Source organism: Girardinichthys multiradiatus, chromosome 11 (assembly GCF_021462225.1).
Source record: "Girardinichthys multiradiatus isolate DD_20200921_A chromosome 11, DD_fGirMul_XY1, whole genome shotgun sequence".
Classification (NCBI taxonomy): Eukaryota; Metazoa; Chordata; class Actinopteri; order Cyprinodontiformes; family Goodeidae; genus Girardinichthys; species Girardinichthys multiradiatus.
In genome coordinates this window covers 29,460,130-29,480,820 of record NC_061804.1, presented here as the reverse complement: position 1 = coordinate 29,480,820, position 20,691 = coordinate 29,460,130, and the positions used below count along the sequence as shown (strand labels likewise).

Sequence of the window (20,691 nt, the reverse complement as noted above, 5' to 3'; positions counted from 1 at the left end):
CATTCGGAAATCAAGGTGCCAGAATCTGGAGGAAGACTGGGGAGAAGGAAATGCCAAAATGCCAGAAGTCCAGTGTCAAGTACCCACAGTCAGTGATGGTCTGGGGTGCCGTGTCAGCTGCTGATGTTGGTCCACTGTGTTTTATCAAGGGCAGGGTCAATGCAGCTAGCTATCAGGAGATTTTGGAGCACTTCATGCTTCCATCTGCTGAAAAGCTTTATGGAGATTAAGATTTCATTTTTCAGCACGACCTGGCACCTGCTCACAGTGCCAAAACCACTGGTAAATGGTTTACTGACCATGGTATCACTGTGCTCAATTGGCCTGCCAACTCTCCTGACCTGAACCCCATAGAGAATCTGTGGGATATTGTGAAGAGAACGTTGAGAGACTCAAGACCCAACACTCTGGATGAGCTAAAGGCTGCTATCGAAGCATCCTGGGCCTCCATAAGACCTCAGTGCCACAGGCTGATTGCCTCCATGCCACGCCGCATTGAAGCAGTCATTTCTGCAAAAGGATTCCCGACCAAGTATTGAGTGCATAACTGTACATGATTATTTGAAGGTTGACGTTTTTTGTATTAAAAACACTTTTCTTTTATTCTTCGGATGAAATATGCTCATTTTGTGAGATAGGAATTTTGGGTTTTCATGAGCTGTATGCCAAAATCATCTGTATTAAGACAATAAAAGACCTGAAATATTTCAGTTAGTGTGCAATGAATCTAAAATATATGAATGTTAAATTTTCATCATTACATTATAGAAAATAATGAACTTTATCACAATATGCAAATTCTTTTAGAAGGACCTGTATACTGTGCTTCAGAGCAGATAATTTATTGTATTCATTTTAAAGCTAATAAGTAATTCATTTCTTATTTTTAAGTTCTTTGATTTTACTGTTTATAGGTATGAGTTCAAGAAAGATGATAATTCTATAAAATAATGGCAACATGTCTCCCAAATTCAAATAATGAAAATATTTTTAATGCAAGCATTTATTTGCAAAATAATACTAATGGTCCAAAAAACACAAAATCTCTTTTCAGAGCTTATATAATGCAAATACAACTAGTTCAAATTGATTTTCAGACATGTCTTAAACATTTAGATGTTAAATGTCAATATTTGCTAGAATAAGACAGATTTTCACTCACAGTTTTTTTGCATCTTTGATTCTTCTCCACCAGTCTTCCACATGGCCGTTTGGCTTGTTAAGAAGAATGACATGTACCTGTGTTGGAATTCAACAGACACTGGAATGAAATGGTTGCTATCAATATTAAAGTACCTATTTTAAGAATTCTTTACAGTGGTCTCTACATTTTTTCAAAAGGTGTTTATTACACCGTATGTTGACAGTTTATGAGAACGAGGTTGTACACCAAGAGGCTTTGAAACCAAAGTTCAATTCTTTATATGTGTGCATAAACTTGGCCAATAAATTATTAGTAATTAGCAAATTAGAGATATATGTAATTAGCAATTAGAGATATATGTTGAAATGAAATAAAGTTTCTCTTCTCATTAATTAATTGGGCCCCTTCCTTAGGGGTGTCAAGAGGGGAGAAGCGGTTGTCACAGAAGCAGGAAATGACTTGGGCAGCAATGTCTGTCCACATTCAGTCCACATTCAGTCACCATTGTAACCCTTAAAACCTATAACATCTCAACTGTTTTACTATTTGCTGGAAATTTGTGGTTTTCAATTATTTCGTTAGTACTTTGTCTTGTAATTATGAATATGAATATATTATTTTATATTAATATTTTAATATTTTATTAAATAATATTTCGGTCTGTTAAGGGTTGTTCTGTGAATACCAGCCCAATAAGGTGATGGTATTAGGACAAAATTGAAAGGGATGAGCCAAGCTCTGACATTATTGAACAGCAAAACTCTGCACACACATGGAATAAATTCACACAATTTCTTAAAATACAAGAATTTATTAACAAAAATAAGTCAACTCAAAGTCAAACATATTTCAATCAACAAACTCTTTACTATGCTATAACAATCCAACTAAACTACCAAGCAAAATTAAAGAATAACGAAGACTAATGGGCTCTGTACAATATAAACAAGTTGATCAAAGATGGCTGAAAACCATGATCGAAAGAGTGATGCAACATTACCATACAATGTTTATGCTTGAGAACCAAGGATTATCTTGAAGAATCTGGAAGTGAAGTTAAGTTAGTCTTAGAACTAATTTAGGCAATAACCAGCATACCTTTAGACAACCATTCACAATGCAAGATCAGATAAAACATTATTTTAATAAAATAATATTTTAAAGAATGATTTGCTGAATAAAACCAACCTTCTGGATGACCAGTGTTTAATTAGCTGCCTTTATTTATTAAAATAATATTTAGAGAAATATTATTTTGAATAAGAACCAAATCTTTCTGGAGAAATGGGGCTTAATGGTGTTTACTTATTTTTCAAGTTTAGTAAAATAACATTTAGGGAAGTATTATTTTCTAGATTGAAAACTAACAACCTTTTTAGGTAAATGATCTTAGCAGGCAAGCACGTGTTCTTAGCTGTTAGCAGTTAAAGCTAACAAAAGAAGCTTATTGCTTATCATCAGAATCAAACACATACCTTTAAAATACCATTAATAAAAGGGTTAAAATGCATAAGCGTGGACGGCACGTTATGGCTGATCTGTGTTTAAAATCACCCTTTAAATAAAGTTTGTCTTAACTTAAAAAAAAAAAAAAACAGAACACAAACTGAGCACATGTGCTGAGCAGATAATCTGCTAGCACTAAGATGGCTGAGTTTTCAACACAACAAAACCAAACGTCATAAAACAAAAAATTTTTAGATTATTTCATTCTAAACTACTTCTCTCTGCCCAAACCTAACCTCTTACATGAACCGTGCTGAGGAAAAGTTGTCCAGGGCGACGAAGTTTGAAGAAAGCATCCACAGCGAACAAAGGGTTAGTTTGCAGCTAACCTCCGTAGCTGTAGGGTGGGCGGCTCGTTCTGTCGGCCGGCCAAACTGCACGTTACTGCTGTAGCCACGGTGATGCGGTCCCGTTGTCCTTTCTTCAGACCGGGAAAACTGCTCCACTCAGCATTGTAGAGACAGGGTCTCTGCTGGGAACTCTCTGGAACACAGTTTGCTTCTGTAGACCTCAGAGAGAAAAGTCAAGCAACGCTTGTACATTAATTACCCCCGTTCATGAATGAATACCAAATGCACAAACAGCAATTCATTCCTACTTCATTTAGTGCATATGATCACGTGATCGTATGACACTCTTGGATCCAGTTTGAAGAGTTATGTCTGTTTGCATGCAAAGAGACATTAGTGCGCTATGTCCCTCTGTCCAGCTCCTCTGGGGACCTGCGTGGAAGAGGGTTAGCTTGTTGCAAAAGCGGTGTTTTTATTTGGACAGTGACATCACAGGAAGTCCGCTGTTACCCCTTTTCCTGGCTGTGCTGGAAGTAGGTTAATGCAATTTATTTTGAAAGTTCCGGAAACGTTCGTACTGGCCTTCCATTTTGTAACCATGGCTGGGGTCTCAACATTTGGGTTTTACAACAACACATATTCACCACAGCATCCTTCTGTCCCTAAAGAAAGACGTTTGCTAGTATAATGAGTTGCAGTCTATGGAGCTGGGGATACATGGATTTTTAGGGATACATTTCCTGTTTCATGCAAGTAAGGTTTAAGTATTGCCCTACTAACAGCTCTGCTGCCCAGTCTTTGTCTATAAGCACACTGCATCCCATATGTCCTTAGTCAGATGGTTGTTGGCTTCCTTCTCAGCTGTAAGGTACGGTAGCATCTCCTCCTCCATGACAAACTGTTTTATCTTTATGGAACATTTAGATTGTTTAACTGTCTCAAGCATCTTTTTATTAAATGCATCATTTATTAAATAAATTTAATAAAACAAATGTATTATTACATTCATTAAATTTTCACAGTTGAAAACTGAAAATAACAACATCCATAATTTTGGCATACAGACTCCAAAATAAAGTTACGCTTGCAGCAGCAATCAAGCATGTGTACATTCTTTCTCCAACAGGTCATCTAACTCAGTAAAAAACCTTATGTGTCAGATATTTAATGAAATTACAGCATTTGAAAATGCATTTTTGGGCATTAAAGTCCACCTTTGGACAAGTAGTCATTATCGTAGTCTTTAAAGTGGCCCTGTAGTTTAGCTTAGGGATTAGACTTTTTCCCTGTTTCATTAGGACATGAATTCAAGATACTGTTCATCTGCTATAAACATTTTGACCTTTACTTGGCCACTTTTCAACATTTTAAGGACACACTGTGCAAAGCACTGTTGATAGACCTTGGTTAATTTCAGTTTCTTCTCCACTTTGGAGCTAAAGAGCTGTATCATCCTCAAAACTCTGCTATATAAGCCTGCAATAGCATAGCAAAAAATCATTTTCTTTTCTTCATTTTCTTACTCGTCTAAAAATTGGAATTAAAATAAGCTATAAAACTGGGATCTATTGAGTATATTTAGACTTTTGAAGTGGATAAATGAAATTTATAGAATGAAACTGGCAGCTTCTCATCTGTAAAACACCCACCAGATGTTTGTTCACTAATCCCCTTATGTGACAATGTTTGGTAGAGCTGAGAGGTGAGAGAGAGAGAACGGTGCTCTAAACTTTCAGATTATTACTTTACTGTTAACCTTCATGCTGACTCATTGACCCTGGACAGATTAAAAGAGTTTGTCTGCTAAAGGAAGTGAGTCCTCAGTGTGCTCAAGAGGACAAGCTCAGTTCAGAAAACACTCAGGATAACCTTAAAAAAACACTTTATTAAAATGAAATGTTGGCTCTATTTGCATTTGTCTTTATCAAAATACAAATATCCTACCTGCGTGTAAATTTCAATCAGTCTGTAATTCTTAAAAACATTATGTTAGATACAGCAAAAGTATTCACAGCCCTTCAACATTTAATATTCAACTTCAATGTATTTTACAGGAACTATGTGTGATACACCAACAAAAAAACGTGAACAACTGTGACGTAAAATTACACATGGTCTTTAACACTTTTTACACACAAAATATTGAAAGTGCCTATGCTTTGAAATTATTCATATCATAGTAGCTCTGGCTATATTTTTGGGATCGTTTTCTTGTATTTAGCTCCATCTATTTTCTCATCAACTCTGACCTGTTTCTCATTTCCTTGAAAAAAAGCCTCCCCAAATCATGTCGCTGCCACCATCTCATTACAGTGTTACACCACATAGGCCTTGCTTTGTTCCCTAGAAATCTAAAAGTTTAGATCTGGAGTCTCTAACTTTAGATCACGGCGGCTCTTCATAATGTTGGTCAAACTTTATAAAGAACAGAGCCATGGTTCAAAATATTAATATGATGAAAAAAAATAAAAATATTTTGTGCTGTCGGGTGATTTCTGAAAGCCGCACCAGTGGCATCTGTCTAAAAAGGGTGGAACACGTCACAATTTTTGATTAGATTTTTATCTGTTTCAAACTGTAAAATGTGTTTCCTTTTGCTTTACAAGTTTGGACTACTTTCTGCTGATCTATCTCATAAAATCATGATCAAATTTAATAAGGTGATGGTTGTGGCTTAAAAAGGTTTAATAGGTATATTCATAGAGCCACTTCATCATCACTGTATCATTGTGCTGATGGCTCTGGTGTTTTTGTTTTATTAGTCTTTATTTGCAGATGTCGGTGATATTTTGGCCTAAACCTGGATAGTTTTGGTAAACATCAGTCTAGGTTTTTCACAGTTATTGTTTTACAAAATAAAGGAAAGGAGTACTGCATAAATTTGCTCATTTGAGTGCTGAGAACAGTTTTTAAGAAGTACTGTATGTTATGCTGTTACAAATGGAGAGAGAACATAAAGTAGAAGGGTTGGAGCTGCAGCTGAGAGGCTTTCTTAATTGATTTCACAGGGAGAAGAGCGGGGGTGGGGCACATGCAGAATATGGGGGGTTTAATTATTAATGGCAAAAACTGCAGATAAAACAGAGGGACAGCAAGTCTTTTTACATAACAGTGCATCGGTGAAACAGTGCGAGGAGTTTTCTCTGTTTTTCAGTCTTCATCCAACCAACCCACAGCTGGGTACAGAGTTTGTCACTGTTTTTCTTGCTGCCTGCTCTCAATATACTTAATTGAAACCACTCCATTTTCTCTCACTAATGTTCATAATGATCTTCTCCAGCTGTTAAAAGCAGCACGTCATCCCCTTTGTACATTATAGTCTTCAATTGTGCCTTCTCCAAGATGTGCATTATTTAAAGCACTCACACTAGAAGGCATTAAAGGCATCCTAAGCTGCCAAACAAAAGTGTGACAGAAGAAAAAAATCTGAATTCAGAGAGTTTAAATATTGCATATCTATTAATTTATGGTCTTGTTTTATGTAGGCCTGTTCCAGAGGGCCATCGCTCAAAGTGGCTCAGCCATCTCCAGCTGGTCAGTCAACTACCGCCCACTGATGTACACCAAAATCCTTGCAAAGAAGGTGGGCTGCACTCTGGGGGACATGGCTGAGTTGGTGGACTGCCTCCGAAGGAAGAGTTTCCGGGAGCTAGTGGACCAAGAGATTCAGCCTGCCCGATACCACATTGCCTTTGGACCTGTGGTGGATGGGGACGTGGTGCCGGATGACCCAGAGATCCTCATGCAGCAGGTGACAATGACGTTTTTATGGAGCTGTAGCAGAGGTTTGTCGTTCCTTTAACAACCGGTGTGTTTGGATTACAGTATTCTGTCCTGTGCTGTATTCTTTAGGGCGAGTTTCTCAACTACGACATATTGCTAGGCGTCAACCAGGGAGAAGGCCTAAAGTTTGTGGATGACAGTGAAGGAGAAGACGGGATATCAGCGGCTTCATTTGACTACACTATCTCAAACTTTGTGGACAATCTGTATGGATACCCTGATGGTCAGATCACAATCCTTCTTACCTTAAAATGACTAATCCAACACGGATATCTGTATCCTTTCTCATTTGTAGCTTGTAGTGCACAAAGTTACCTGAATAACTTTCAAATTCTAACAAATATTGGGGAAAAAAATGCAGAGGTTTATAAAAGAGCTAGTCATATTCTATGATTTAATACTTGGTAGATTCACTCGTAGCAGAAATAATTTAAACTTCCTCTTGTAACACCTTATCAGTCTCTTCTATGCAGAGAAATGTTGAATCTTATGGCATTCCCTGAGTTCAGTTGTTTATGCACAGCTCCCTGTAAGGACTATTGTAGTATGCTAATTTGTGGTGTTTGACAGGGCCACCTCGGTCATTTTGGAGAGATGAGTTTTTTTCAGTTATTCTGTAGGAGATTTGTTTCAGTTCTTGAGATCATAATCCTCTTGTTGGGTTTTTATGGTCCAGTGCTTAACTAGGGCTGGTGCCTAATCTGTCTACTAATTATCCAAATGTTTAATTAATCTCAAAACGTTTTCTTCTAAGAGGCCATTTGTTTAGTTTTCTCACAATCCACCATTTTCATTTGTGAGTGACTCTAATAAAAAAATGTTAGCAAAAATTTGCACTTGAAGCTATGGATTACAGGTCCTTCTCAAAAAATTAGCATATTGTGATAAAGTTCATTATTTTCCATAATGACATGATGAAAATTTAACATTCATATATTTTAGATTCATTGCACACTAACTGAAATATTTTAGGTCTTTCATTGTCTTAATACGGATGATTTTGGCATACAGCTCATGAAAACCCAAAATTCCTATCTCACAAAATTAGCATATCATTAAAAGGGTCTCTAAACGAGCTATGAACCTAATCATCTGAATCAACGAGTTGACTCTAAACACCTGCAAAAGATTCCTGGGGCCTTTAAAACTCCCAGCCTGGTTCATCACTCAAAACACCAATCATGGGTAAGACTGCCGACCTGACTGCTGTCCAGAAGGCCACTATTGACACCCTCAAGCAAGAGGGTAAGACACAGAAAGAAATTTCTGAACAAATAGGCTGTTCCCAGAGTGCTGTATCAAGGCACCTCAGTGGGAAGTCTGTGGGAAGGAAAAAGTGTGGCAGAAAACGCTGCACAACGAGAAGAGGTGACCGGACCCTGAGGAAGATTGTGGAGAAGGGCCGATTCCAGACCTTGGGGGACCTGCGGAAGCAGTGGACTGAGTCTGAAGTAGAAACATCCAGAGCCACCGTGCACAGGCGTGTGCAGGAAATGGGCTACAGGTGCCGCATTCCCCAGACCTGGGCTACAGAGAAGCACCACTGGACTGTTGCTCAGTGATCCATAGTACTTTTTTCGGATGAAAGCAAATTCTGCATGTCATTCGGAAATCAAGGTGCCAGAGTCTGGAGGAAGACCGGGGAGAAGGAAATGCCAAAATGCCAGAGGTCCAGTGTCAAGTACCCACAGTCAGTGATGGTCTGGGGTGCTGTGTCAGCTGCTGGTGTTGGTCCACTGTGTTTTATTAATGGCAGGGTCAATGCAGCTAGCTATCAGGATTTTTTGGAGCACTTCATGCTTCCATCTGCTGAAAAGCTTTATGGAGATGAAGATTTCATTTTTCAGCACGACCTGGCACCTGCTCACAGTGCCAAAACCACTGGTAAATGGTTTACTGACCATGGTATCACTGTGCTCAATTGGCCAGCCAACTCTCCTGACCTGAACCCCATAGAGAATCTGTGGGATATTGTGAAGAGAACGTTGAGAGACTCAAGACCCAACACTCTGGATGAGCTAAAGGCCGCTATCGAAGCATCCTGGGCCTCCATAAGACCTCTGCAGTGCCACAGGCTGATTGCCTCCATGCCACACCGCATTGAAGCAGTCATTTCTGCAAAAGGATTCCCGACCAAGTATTGAGTGCATAACTGTACATGATTTTGAAGGTTGACGTTTTTTGCATTAAAAACACTTTTCTTTTATTGGTCGGATGAAATATGCTAATTTTGTGAGATAGGAATTTTGGGTTTTCATGAGCTGTATGCCAAAATCATCCTTATTAAGACAATGAAAGACCTGAAATATTTCAGTTAGTGTGCAATGAATCTAAAATATATGAATGTTAAATTTTCATCATTACATTATAGAAAATAATGAACTTTATCACAATATGCTAATTTTTTTAGAAGGACCTGTATATGCTTAAAATGGCAACTACAGCAAGGACAACTGTTTGTATCCCTACAGTTTTCCTTTTATCATCAACAAAATATTTTACAACTGTTTTAAACAACAAACAATGTTTGGGAACCACCTGATCTCTGATCTCATCAGCACCAGCAGCACTGTAGAACAGGTGTTACACACATTTTTTGCTGGATTTATTAGTTAAAAGACAGACATTCTTAAAGATGAGTCAGAAATGGCGTTTATGGATTCCTTAAGTGTCGCTCTATGTAATGCATTAAGTTACTTATGCCACATGAGGAATGATATCAAAATAAAGCGGATTGGTCTTATATTTTTCCAGTGATGATCCAAATTTTTACTGATAAAATAGTTGAGAGTTTACTGTTTTTATCCTAAATTAGGAAGATCACAGCCAAAACTGACTTCTAAGTTTTAAACATGACTCAGTATTTTAATGGTTGTTGGTTTCTTTGATCCCGCCTCCAACTCATAACAATTTCCTTTCTCTGGCCCAGCGTAAAGTTGGCCGTAAGAGAGCACCTGTTTATCACTAGCTATGTTTACATGCACAAAATTTCTTGATTAGATTTAAATATTTTCGGATTAAAGAATATATATATATCTGAATACACCTTTTATATGGCCGCAAAATCAAATAATCCGATTGTGACGTGCGTTTACATGGACCATGCTTTATTAAGAATTGCATGCAGAGTTGTCCAATTTCCCGAAAACAATTGCAGAAGAAGTTGTACTGTGTTGTCTGTGCTGAAAAAAAATCAAACAAACGCAGAAATGTGTTGGTTCTGAGTGTTCTTAACATGCCAGGTTCTGGGAGCAATTGAGACACTTTTGCTTTCCATAATTAAGCTACAGGTTCAGCAACACATGCTTTTGCTGTTCCTGCATTACAGGATAAGAAAGAGTGGGAGGAAATTGACATCCCTACACATTTTTGCTGCCTTCAAGTATAGCGCTGCCCCTTCCGTAATGCATAATATTGACATAGGGCATACGTGCAATTAGGTCAGTTTGCCCAAGTCACGATGAGGCAATTGAAACAAGTGTTTAGATGAACGTAGTTTGTTTTGAGGATCAACATTAACCACCCCTTTCGTTCGGAATGCAATTTCTTTCTCATTGAGCTGAATCAGATCAGAATCTTCTGATTGTCCGATACATTTTTATTCCAATCCGACGTTTATTCCAAATACTTATGTCCATGTGAACATACCTAGTGAGGGAGTCATCTTAAGGAGGTGGAAATACAAGAACTGGTATTAATCAGGCATTAGTACCATGTTAGCACTAGAACCAGCTTGGTGAGAAAAAAAAACTTTGAAAAACACGATTTTGCTGTTGGTCTGATGGTCTCACATTTGATGCTTGAACACTTTGGAATACAGAGGAGTTATTTTCTGCAAAATAAGCCCAAGTCTTCAGCTGTCCACCATTGTGTATAACTGTTATTACAGTAAGTGGTACTCTGCGCGATGAAGTGTCTCGACTCTGTTCCTGGTTTGTTCAAACCACCACCACCACCTTTGGAAAAAGTAGAGGTGTTCTACTGGCAACCATTTCAACTTTAGAGCAACTCTGTTTTAATTTCTGAGTATTTCGTTCTAAACCCTTACCTTTTAACAATCTAATTAACATCACTACAAGTTATGTTATGTTACCTGTCCTTGTGGGGTATACTTTTTGTCAACATATCGGAAGGCTGCTGGCTGTAATGAATGCTCTTTAAATGGTAAAAGTAGAAGGAGTAGAAGCCAATAAGTTGGGTAATTTACAGATTGATAACAAAAATTATTTATTTTAAAACCATAGATGATCTTTACTGTTATAAAGATGTCTATGTTATAAATTATGTCTATTTGTTGCTTTAATTCATTACACACCCTGATATTAAATTACCACTTATGTTGAATCTTTGTTCTCTTTCCAAGATAAAGATATCCTAAGGGAAACCATAAAGTTTATGTATACAGACTGGGCTGACAGGGACAACAGTGACATGCGCAGGAAGACTCTCCTGGCTTTGTTCACAGACCACCAGTGGGTGGCCCCAGCTGTTGCCACTGCCAAACTGCATGCAGAGTTCCAGTCACCCGTCTACTTCTACACCTTCCACCACCACTGTCAGACCGAGGCACGGCCGGACTGGGCAGACGCCGCCCATGGAGATGAGATCCCATACGTGTTTGGGATTCCCATGGTGGGAGCCACTGACCTTTTTCCCTGTAACTTCTCTAAGAACGATGTCATGCTCAGTGCCGTGGTCATGACCTACTGGACCAACTTTGCAAAGACAGGGTAGGTAAAAAGCCAAATTTAACAGCACTGATACTGATGTGTATAGATTTAAGTACATAGTGCCTTCCACACCCAAAGATTATTGACTCTTTAGGTAAAGGTGTGTAAATGTCAGGGAAATTAAAATATTGGTTAAGCGTTTGGGAATCATTTCTGTGCTGATTTGCTCAGAGGTTTTGGATCATTATCTTGCCCAAAGACCCAGTGACGAGATATTCTTTAGTTTTTGACAGGCCCACCTAAAGTTGGGCACAACCCTGCTTTAGACAACAGAGCTTATCGTCTAGTGCATTCTTGACTTAAGAAGATCAACACATCTGCCTTACTTGATTGTTTTGTTCTTTTGTCTTTCCTAATTTGAAAATTGCTAAGAGAAATGAACCACCTTGATGAACTGCAACAAGTACAGTGCAAATTACAAATGCTTCATTTACATTTATTTTCCACCTATTTTGAACTGTGTCAATACTTAGAATAATAATGTGCTTTTCTCTCCCGAATTTTCTCAAATCAAAGACTGGATTTTTCAGACATTTTCGATGTGAAATTATTCTACTGTAATAAAAGACTATTCTATGGCAAGGCTTTTTACACATCACTACCATGGGTGCTAATAATTATGGATGGTGTGGAATTGGTAAGCAATGTTTCAAAAAGTAGCTCCCAAACAGCATACTTGCTTGGATTTTATTAATATTTCCCAACATTTTCTCATAATAGATTTAGATATTTCCCAACATTTTCTCATAATAGATTCTTGGTGCAATGTGTGTTTGTTTCTTTTCAAGCACTTCAGCAACACGTGAATGTGAACAAGTGACACTATTCTTAATGCATACAGTAAAATACATGGAACAGCTGTTTCCTCATATGCATATAAACATTTGTGGCAGTTTCTTTGAAGTCAAGGCTTGTTAAAATTCTGGGCATTTCATTCGTGTAATGATTCAATCAGTTAATCATGTGGCAGCACTACAGCAAATGACATGAATATACAGACACATAATCAGGAGCTTCGGTTAATATTCTTGTCAAAAATAGCCACGGATAATCAGGTCTGCCACTGCCATTATTATTGTTACTTAAATGCAAAAAAACATCATGGTTTCTTTGTGTTTAATCAGAATCTTCACCCAGGCCTACAGCCCAGATAAACAACCTGTTTTATTTTTAAACAGAAGCACATTAAGGATTTTTTTATTCCTTTAATTTAAACTAAAAGAGGACTTGGTAATGCAGATCAGCACACCAATTATTTGCAGGATGTACAGTTCTGGTGAGACATTTTCATACACTCACTGTGGGCATTAATATCAGATTAGTGGACTTTAACTTTAAACTTTTTCCACAGAGGAATAATAAGGCAATCATTTTCTAAAACAAGAATTGGTAAGCCGAGTAAAATGATTCAGGGTTTTCTGGAATTCACACTGTCCTGGTGGAGCCTCAGTTGTGTCCAAGGTTTCAACCACTTATTAGTTTATTTTAGGTGAAGTTAAATAATTTGGAGGTAATCATCAAGTCCTGTAAACATACATGTTGTCATTTGGTCCAAACAGCTCAGTCTTTGTCTTGTCTGACTGTAAAACCATGAGGCAATTCACTTGTTGGCAACCTCTCCATGTCCATGGAGATGTATAACCAGCACCATTGTGGACAGTACTGCTTGTTCCCCAACATCTTCCACTTTAAGACAGGCTTGAGACTTGTTATTTCCTGGCTTCCGTTTGATCATTCTAACCAGTTGGGGTTGAATGGTTGAAACTTAGACATATCCGAAAAGAGAAGGCTAACATTAGGCTTTTGGAATAGTCCAGATGTCAGTGCTAATAAAATTATATTGACAAAGATGAAAACCCTGGTCAGTATCAGAAAAATAACCAATCTGAATAGTGAACTGAATTTTGTCAAGAAGATTATCCCAGAAGCTTGTTAATGACTGCAATAGTGTATGGGTTCTGTAGTCTGCCCATCTCTCAGGAAGTACTAATTCCATAACAAAGCAAAACAACATTTCCTCCCAGAAAACCAGCATAAATTTGAACTGTTTAGACTGTGTTTAAACCGCAGACTTTTATCTGCTTAGAAGTAAACATTAAAAACTTTCAATTAAGACTAAAAATCTCTGTAAATCTCTTCTTTCTCTGTCCCAGGGATCCTAATCTACCTGTTCCTCAGGATACAACATTCATTCACACTAAGCCTAACCGTTTCGAGGAGGTCATCTGGACCAAATTCAGCTCCAAAGATAAGCAGTACTTGCACATTGGCCTGAAGCCACGTGTCAGAGATAACTACCGTGCCAACAAGGTGGCCTTTTGGCTGGAGCTTGTGCCACATCTCCACAGCCTGCGCGAAACACTCTTAAACGCAGTCACAACTCGGTTGCCACCTGGAGGCACCAGCCGACGGAAGGTCCCCCATTCCGGCACCCGCTCCACCCAGCAACCAGTAATGTCCACCTACCCACCAGAATCTGACCCCGACAGCTCGGAAAGACCCCGCTACTCTCCCTTCCCAAGTAAGACAAGGGACTACTCCACTGAGCTAAGCGTGACGGTGGCCGTCGGCGCGTCTCTTCTTTTCCTGAATGTGCTGGCATTCGCAGCACTTTACTACAAACGGGATAAGCGCCATGAACTCATGCAGAGGCGTCACCGCCGGCTCTCCCCACAACGTGGCACAACGATGGCCATAGGGGTCGGCATGGGAGTTGTGGGTGCCCCACCGCACAACGACCTGGCGCTGAGTCAGGAGGAGGAGCTGATGTCACTGCAGATGAAGCAGCAGAGGGTGGAGTTGGAGCATGGGACGCCACTCCCTTCCCGTGCCATCCATGGCGACCTGGAACCCCTGCGGCCTCCCGTGTGCCCACCCGACTACACGCTGGCGCTGAGGCGGGCACCGGAGGACGTGCCACTGATGACCGCCAACACCATTACCATGATCCCCAGTACCATAAGCAGCATCCAGCCACTCCACCCCTTTAACACTTATCCCCCTGTCCCAGCCCCTTCGTCAACACCTGTCCCCAGCCACAGCAACAATGCCCTGCCTCACCAACACTCTACTACCCGTGTATAGGACCAGGCACAAGCTTTGCTACCCCTTCTGGTTCACCAAGATGCACCACACAAACTGCTTCATTCTACCTTTCACCATCTTTCTGTTCTTCTTTACTGTCTTTATGTCTTCTTCCTCATCAAGCCCTCGGAAAAAGCTGCAGTTTGTAAGATTTGAAGCAGTGAAATACCTCTTAGCTATAATCACAATTCAAAAGCTCCTTTGTCATCATGCTTATTTGCGTTAAAGCTCGATGAACATTTGGTGCTTAGAAAAGGTCACCAGTCATGCCACTTTAGGCTCGTAGCGCCCTCGGAGAGGTGTCATAATCAGTCAGACATTCACCGTGTAGTTCGGTTGTTTGCCGCAGGTGTTTCTTCGTGTCATTGTGCTGTGTTTAACAAAGAGTACAAACCCACATTGTCATTCATTTAGGGAGAAGATGATACAGTAGCAAACAGCTTTGTGCAAGGCAGCATATGTCCCAGCAAGCTGTCTGTCATAAAGCGTTGGTTTCTTGAAGCTTACAAATTGCAGCTTTAAAGGCCCAATCTGGAAGGGAGATTTGGCACCCCGTACAGAGCACTGTGCTCCAACAGCTGTCTCTACATTGTACATTTTTAAGGATTATTGTAGAGTGTAAAATATACTGGCGAGGCTGGGAATAGAGCTAATGTTTGACAGCTACACATGACTAAATCTATTTTAGATTCTTAAACAATATTTCCAGTGTTTTGGGAAGTGTTCATACATCTTGGACAGTTTCACGTTTTGTTATATTACGACTGCAAACTTTAATGTATTCTGTTAGGATTTTATTTGATGGATCAACTCAAAGTAGAGTCAAAGTGTGAGTGGAAGGAAAATAATACATGGTTTTCCAAACAGTTTCTAAATAAAAATCCAAATAGTGTGCCGTCCATTTCTATTCAGGTATTTCTGTACTAGATTTTAATATCTACAGATTGAATTTAAACTTCTTATTCTTTGTGAAGTAGTTCAGTCTCATTTAGAAAGGATGGAGATAATCTGTGAACATCAGTTTTTCAAGTCTTGCCACAGATTCCCAGTTGAATTTAGGCCTGAACTAAGCCTCTCTAACATATGAATATACTTAACTCTTTTTAACAAGTACCAGCTCAGTAAATGTTGTTAGTGTCATTATGTTTACTGATCATTTTTTACAAAAATTCAAAAACAGTAGTACAATTGCATTTTTTTTGTGTAATGTCAAAAAAGTAAAAAAAAAAATTTATTTATTGGCAGTGATTTTGATATTTTGATTTTTAACTTAAACTTAACACAAAGGTCCTTGGAAGCTAGTCAAAATTCCAAGTGGGAAAGTCAGACATTTTTCGCTAGTTTTAACCTCAAAATCCAATATCACAAATCTTTGCATAAAAAACTTATTCATATCCAGTCTGCAAAAAAATGGTAATTTGTCTTTGTGTATAAATCTGAACCTCTATACTCAGACACAGACACACAATATGTTACCTACAATTTTCTTTAGGAAACATTTTGCTGCAATGAAATATCCCCATAGCTTGTATTGCTAATTCCTGGTCAATTGAATTATCAAACAACGAATTCTCCCAGTTATTGAAACTGGAAAAGTTGTTAAAATTGTATTCCCATGTCCAGGTTTTGACTTCAACAAATAAAACAGAACAAGTAGGCTTCAACACTTTCCTTGTTTACTGTTGTCCTCTACAGTTCTGTATTTTGTTTTTTGTTTTTTTGTGTTTACCTTGCCTTGCAAATAACATTTCTTCTAAATGGCCACTAAAGACAGCTCAAATACCACCAGGGAGACTTGTCTCACAGTTTGAGAGCCTGGGGTCTAAGTTATTGTGTTGTAGCTCTGATTGTATGTTCTTCATCATTCTCCTGTTAAAAGATGAACCTGCATCTCAGTCTCAAAACTTATCTTTTTTCTTCCTGGATTGACCAGTGTTTAGCTCCCCATAGCATGATGCTACCACCACCAGTGCATGGCTGTTTTCTAATGGGGAGGTTGTGTTCAGGGTGATGTGCAGTATTAGTTTTCCTCCACATCCAATACTTTTCAGACTTCTTATTGTAACATGAATAGAAAGCCATGTACGACTTGTCTTCCACATGACAATGTGCGCTACTTTATGTTGGTCTGTGACACAAAAATCACAATCAAGCACATTAAGTTTTGCGGTTCTGACGAAATGTGGAAATACCTTTACAAACACTGTATCAATTTAAATGCCATGTAAAAACAATACATTAATGAATTATTTCTCTTTTTTTTTTCTGTGTGGGGTGCTACTTCCCAAACATTTCCAGACTGGGGCTTGATCTTTCATGCAATGCAGAAAGTAACAGAATCCCATTCAGCAAGACGCAGCCTGGAATCCAGGCTGCCCATAAGACATCACTGCATCCATGCCTCACAGGCTCTACTCACATCTATTACTTTATTTGTTTTTCACTCATTGTCTCTCTGTCACAGCTCTTTTAACTGATTCTATCATCTCACCACCATTCCACCCACCCCCATGCATCCTCTCTTGAAGCTCTTCTTATTAAACAACAGCGACATAATCCAGTTTTTGTGTCCTCCTTCTCTCAATCACTTCTAGACTCTCTTTTCCTTTTAGAGTCTTTTATACAAAAAAAAACACAGATGTAAATGATGTATTATTAATAAATTGTAAGGATATGAATGAAAAAAAAAGATATTCTGATATCTAGTTTTTACCAGCATTCTTGGTGCCAAGTACTGTGACAAAGTTCCTGTTTGGCCGGCATCCGGTGGACCGCTTGCCAAAGTCTGTCCTGACTGAATCTCATGAAAAAAAAGGAGTTCCATTCAAAAGAAAGTGCCAAGCCCTTTATCTTTCATTTCGAACCACACACACTTTGTGTTTATTTACACTCAATGTTGCACTGTGGCTGGTCTCTTCTATAAAGGGAAATCAGATTCAATATGTCCTCATTAAGGAGAAAAAATCTATCAAGTTTTATTAAGTATTTTGCTGTGTGGGATAGTTGCATGATTTTTTTCAAGTGTGTGGGCAGAATTTTTCATTTTAATAATTTCAATTGCCTTGTTCTTTGTTTTTCTTTGAATTCTTTTTACTTTGGAAAATTTTTATTTTCTATTTTAATATCAGCTGCACTTTGTGGTACTTCAGAAAGTATTAAAGTATTAAGGAGATGAATATTGTGTAAAGCTATGATTATAACAGAGAGTAAATATTTCCTGTTTATTTTGTTTTCATTTACTAACTGTGCCACAAGACTACCATAGACTGATGAAAGCCTTGGTTTTTTTTTTCCCCTCATTTGTTTCTTTCTCTTTTACAACTGTCAAGTTTGCACAGTCACTGTCTCCTGATCTCATCTGAGTAAAGCACTTTTTACGTTTCAAAAGAAAAACAGAGACATGACTTCTTTACATTAATAATCCAAACAAGGTTCATGTTTGTGAATGACATTAACGTAATGCGTCAAGCATTTGAGGACGGCTCAAATTGTTAATTTTTTGTCAGCTCTTTTGTTGTCTCTTGGTTTTTTGCTTCAGCACGGCGGGTGAAAAGAAATATATATTTATGGTCAAAAAGATAAGAAAGCCTTGTATGATCGTGTCACTTGTTTTGCACAACTGAACACAAGGTTGGGTCGTACCCTGGACAATAACGGAAAAAAAGTGGAAAAAAAAAAGAAAAACTTTGACATTAGAACAACAGTGGGGAAGCACTGATTCACTGGTGATGACAACGAAACAGTCTGTGATCTGTCAATGCACAGAGAATGCATTGGGGTGGGGAAAAACCCTGATTAAACGAGACGTTACACCATGTACCACAAAAAGCGAGGCGACTGGGATTAGTATCCCTACTGTCTGTAACGTCCTGTGTGTTTAGGATGATGACGCTCCCGGATCCAGACTGCCATCTCTCATGCTGGGCTGGAGCGAGCTGGGAGGACGAAAAACACAGAGAACCACAAACTGAACTTTATTTTTAAGTGTACAAGAACAAACTGGAATTTGTAAATATTATGTTTGTTGTTTGGTTTTGAGTGATTGGCCAGATCTTTTCTTTGAGGCAACAGGTGCAAGTTTAGATGACTTACATGATTTTAACGCTCATGCACACAGCCGGTTTGATTCTCCTTTATTTACAGTGCCTTGCGAAAGTATTCTTCGGCATAACCCCTAAACCGGTTGACACGTTGTAGACACAGTTTTCCATGTAGTTCAATAGGATCTAATTTAATAGATCTACATAAACTATATTGGGGAGTGGAAGGAAAATGATACATGATTTACAATTATTCCACAAAAAAAACATTGGTGAATTTTGGCATGTATTTGTATTCAGCCTCCTCTGACTCAGTAAGTTGTAGAACCAGTCTTTTGAGGTGTTCTCTACCAGTTTTGCACATTTTGCCACAGATTCACAGTTGCATTTAGGTCTGGAGTTTGACAGAACCTTTTGTTAATCAATGAATATTCTTTGATGTAAACAATTCCATTATAGCTCTGGGTGTTTGTTGTTTTCCTGCTGGGAGTTGAACCTTCACCCCAGTCTCAAGTCTTCTGCAGCCTCAAACAGGTTTCCATTAAGGTTTAGGACCTACTCTTACCAATTATGAGACTTCTGAAGACAGTTGGTTGCACTGGATCTTATTTAGGGGTATCAGAGTAAAGGCTGGATACCAAGACTTGGTCCATTTTTCACATTCTTGTTTGTTGAAGAAAATCAGAACCCATTAATTATTTATTACCAGTTTAAAAATATGCACTTCTTTATTTTGTTCCATCACAATAAATACTAATTAAATGCATTGAAGTTTATGGTTGTGATGTAACAAAATGTAAAGAAGTTCATAATGACTTTTGCAAGGCATTGTAATTGAGCTCAAGAATAAATCTTATAAGGTATTGGGCACGTGAGTACAACTATCAGCATACATGAATGATTAAACAAAAAATCTAAAGCATGGCTGAGGTACACAAACAGAAAGAGGAATGCTTCTGGGTCCAAATAGCCTAGATCCTGTGATTACCTATGGTCGTCTATAGCATACCGTGCACACTTTGCCCCATCCCATCAATCATAAAAGGAAGCTTTTGAATTAGATGAGTTCTCTCATTGGTAAATAAGCCAAAGAACAGCTGCAGAGAACAGATGAAGGAAGGGGAAACAGGAAGGATTTGAGTATTGAGCAAAAAAAAACCAAAAGATTTTGTTACGAATTGGCACAAAGCAAGCCGTTAATTAGGAAATTCAACTTGTGATGCTGGTGAACTTGATTGTTATTGTCTCACATTGTCTTGAGCATACAGTATACACTCACGTAACTGGGAGGTTGTAAAATATTTTGTACTCTTTTGGGCTTATTTCAAATTATATTCATAGTGGTTGTTTTGCTAACATTTGCCATTTTTGTCTGCACATCCTGTTAATGGGATTGTTGACTCAGCTGTTTGTTGTGAGTTTCAGTTTCCTGCGCTTCTAAAATTAACATAGCAAAATACTTTTCCCTATCTCTCTTTTGGAAACAAGGGTTTAAAACCAGCCAACAGAAAACGGAAGCACACTCACCAAGTCTACATGTTTACACTACAGTTCTGATGTTGGCTTACGATTGGCATTACATAGAATCAAAAATCCTATTCTTGAAACATTTGATGCCAGATGTTACAGTGAAGGCTTGCACCTGTTTGTCTGTTTCATTTAGTCTGATTCAGTGACCTGCTTGAGGCGCAAAATACACTGAGGGAGCATATTTGACTATAAGGGGTTGAGAGAATTAAAGTTAATATTTCTATTTCAAATAGAGGCTATTACACACTGTATGTTGTGTACCTGAACTGGAAAACATTAAAAGACATTCTTAAACAAATGCTTTGCCATCATTTTTAAGGTCAATGATTATCTTGTTGAAGTTGCAAAACTTTGCTTGGCCACTTAAGGGCAGAACAACAATTAAATGAGAAATCTTCAGAAGTCCCTTACATATTAAAACCTCACCGTTTCCAGTTCTTTGGTGCTTAATAAATTATTTTCTTTAATGTCCTAAGGCCTAAACCTAACCTAGACACCAAAAGTTATGTGAAAAAGTATTTGTCCTCATCAGATTTCTTTTTTTTTGTCACACTTTGTCACAAGGTTTCAGACCTGAGTAAGTA

The 20,691-nt window shown here is 38.4% G+C and overlaps 1 protein-coding gene across 2 annotated transcripts in view; it reads left to right on the top strand.

The window, feature by feature from the left end:
• Positions 1 to 20,405, top strand: part of nlgn2b (neuroligin 2b) — a 127,966-nt gene extending 107,561 nt beyond the window's left edge. For both annotated transcript variants that reach the window (XM_047378920.1, XM_047378919.1), the window contains exons 6-9: positions 6,426 to 6,691; positions 6,793 to 6,946; positions 11,087 to 11,453; positions 13,607 to 20,405. In XM_047378920.1, coding sequence (XP_047234876.1) covers positions 6,426 to 6,691; positions 6,793 to 6,946; positions 11,087 to 11,453; positions 13,607 to 14,537 — 1,718 coding nt within the window. In that variant the 3' untranslated portion in view covers positions 14,538 to 20,405. The remainder of the gene's footprint in view (positions 1 to 6,425; positions 6,692 to 6,792; positions 6,947 to 11,086; positions 11,454 to 13,606) is intronic.
• Positions 20,406 to 20,691: the final 286 nt, after the last annotated feature.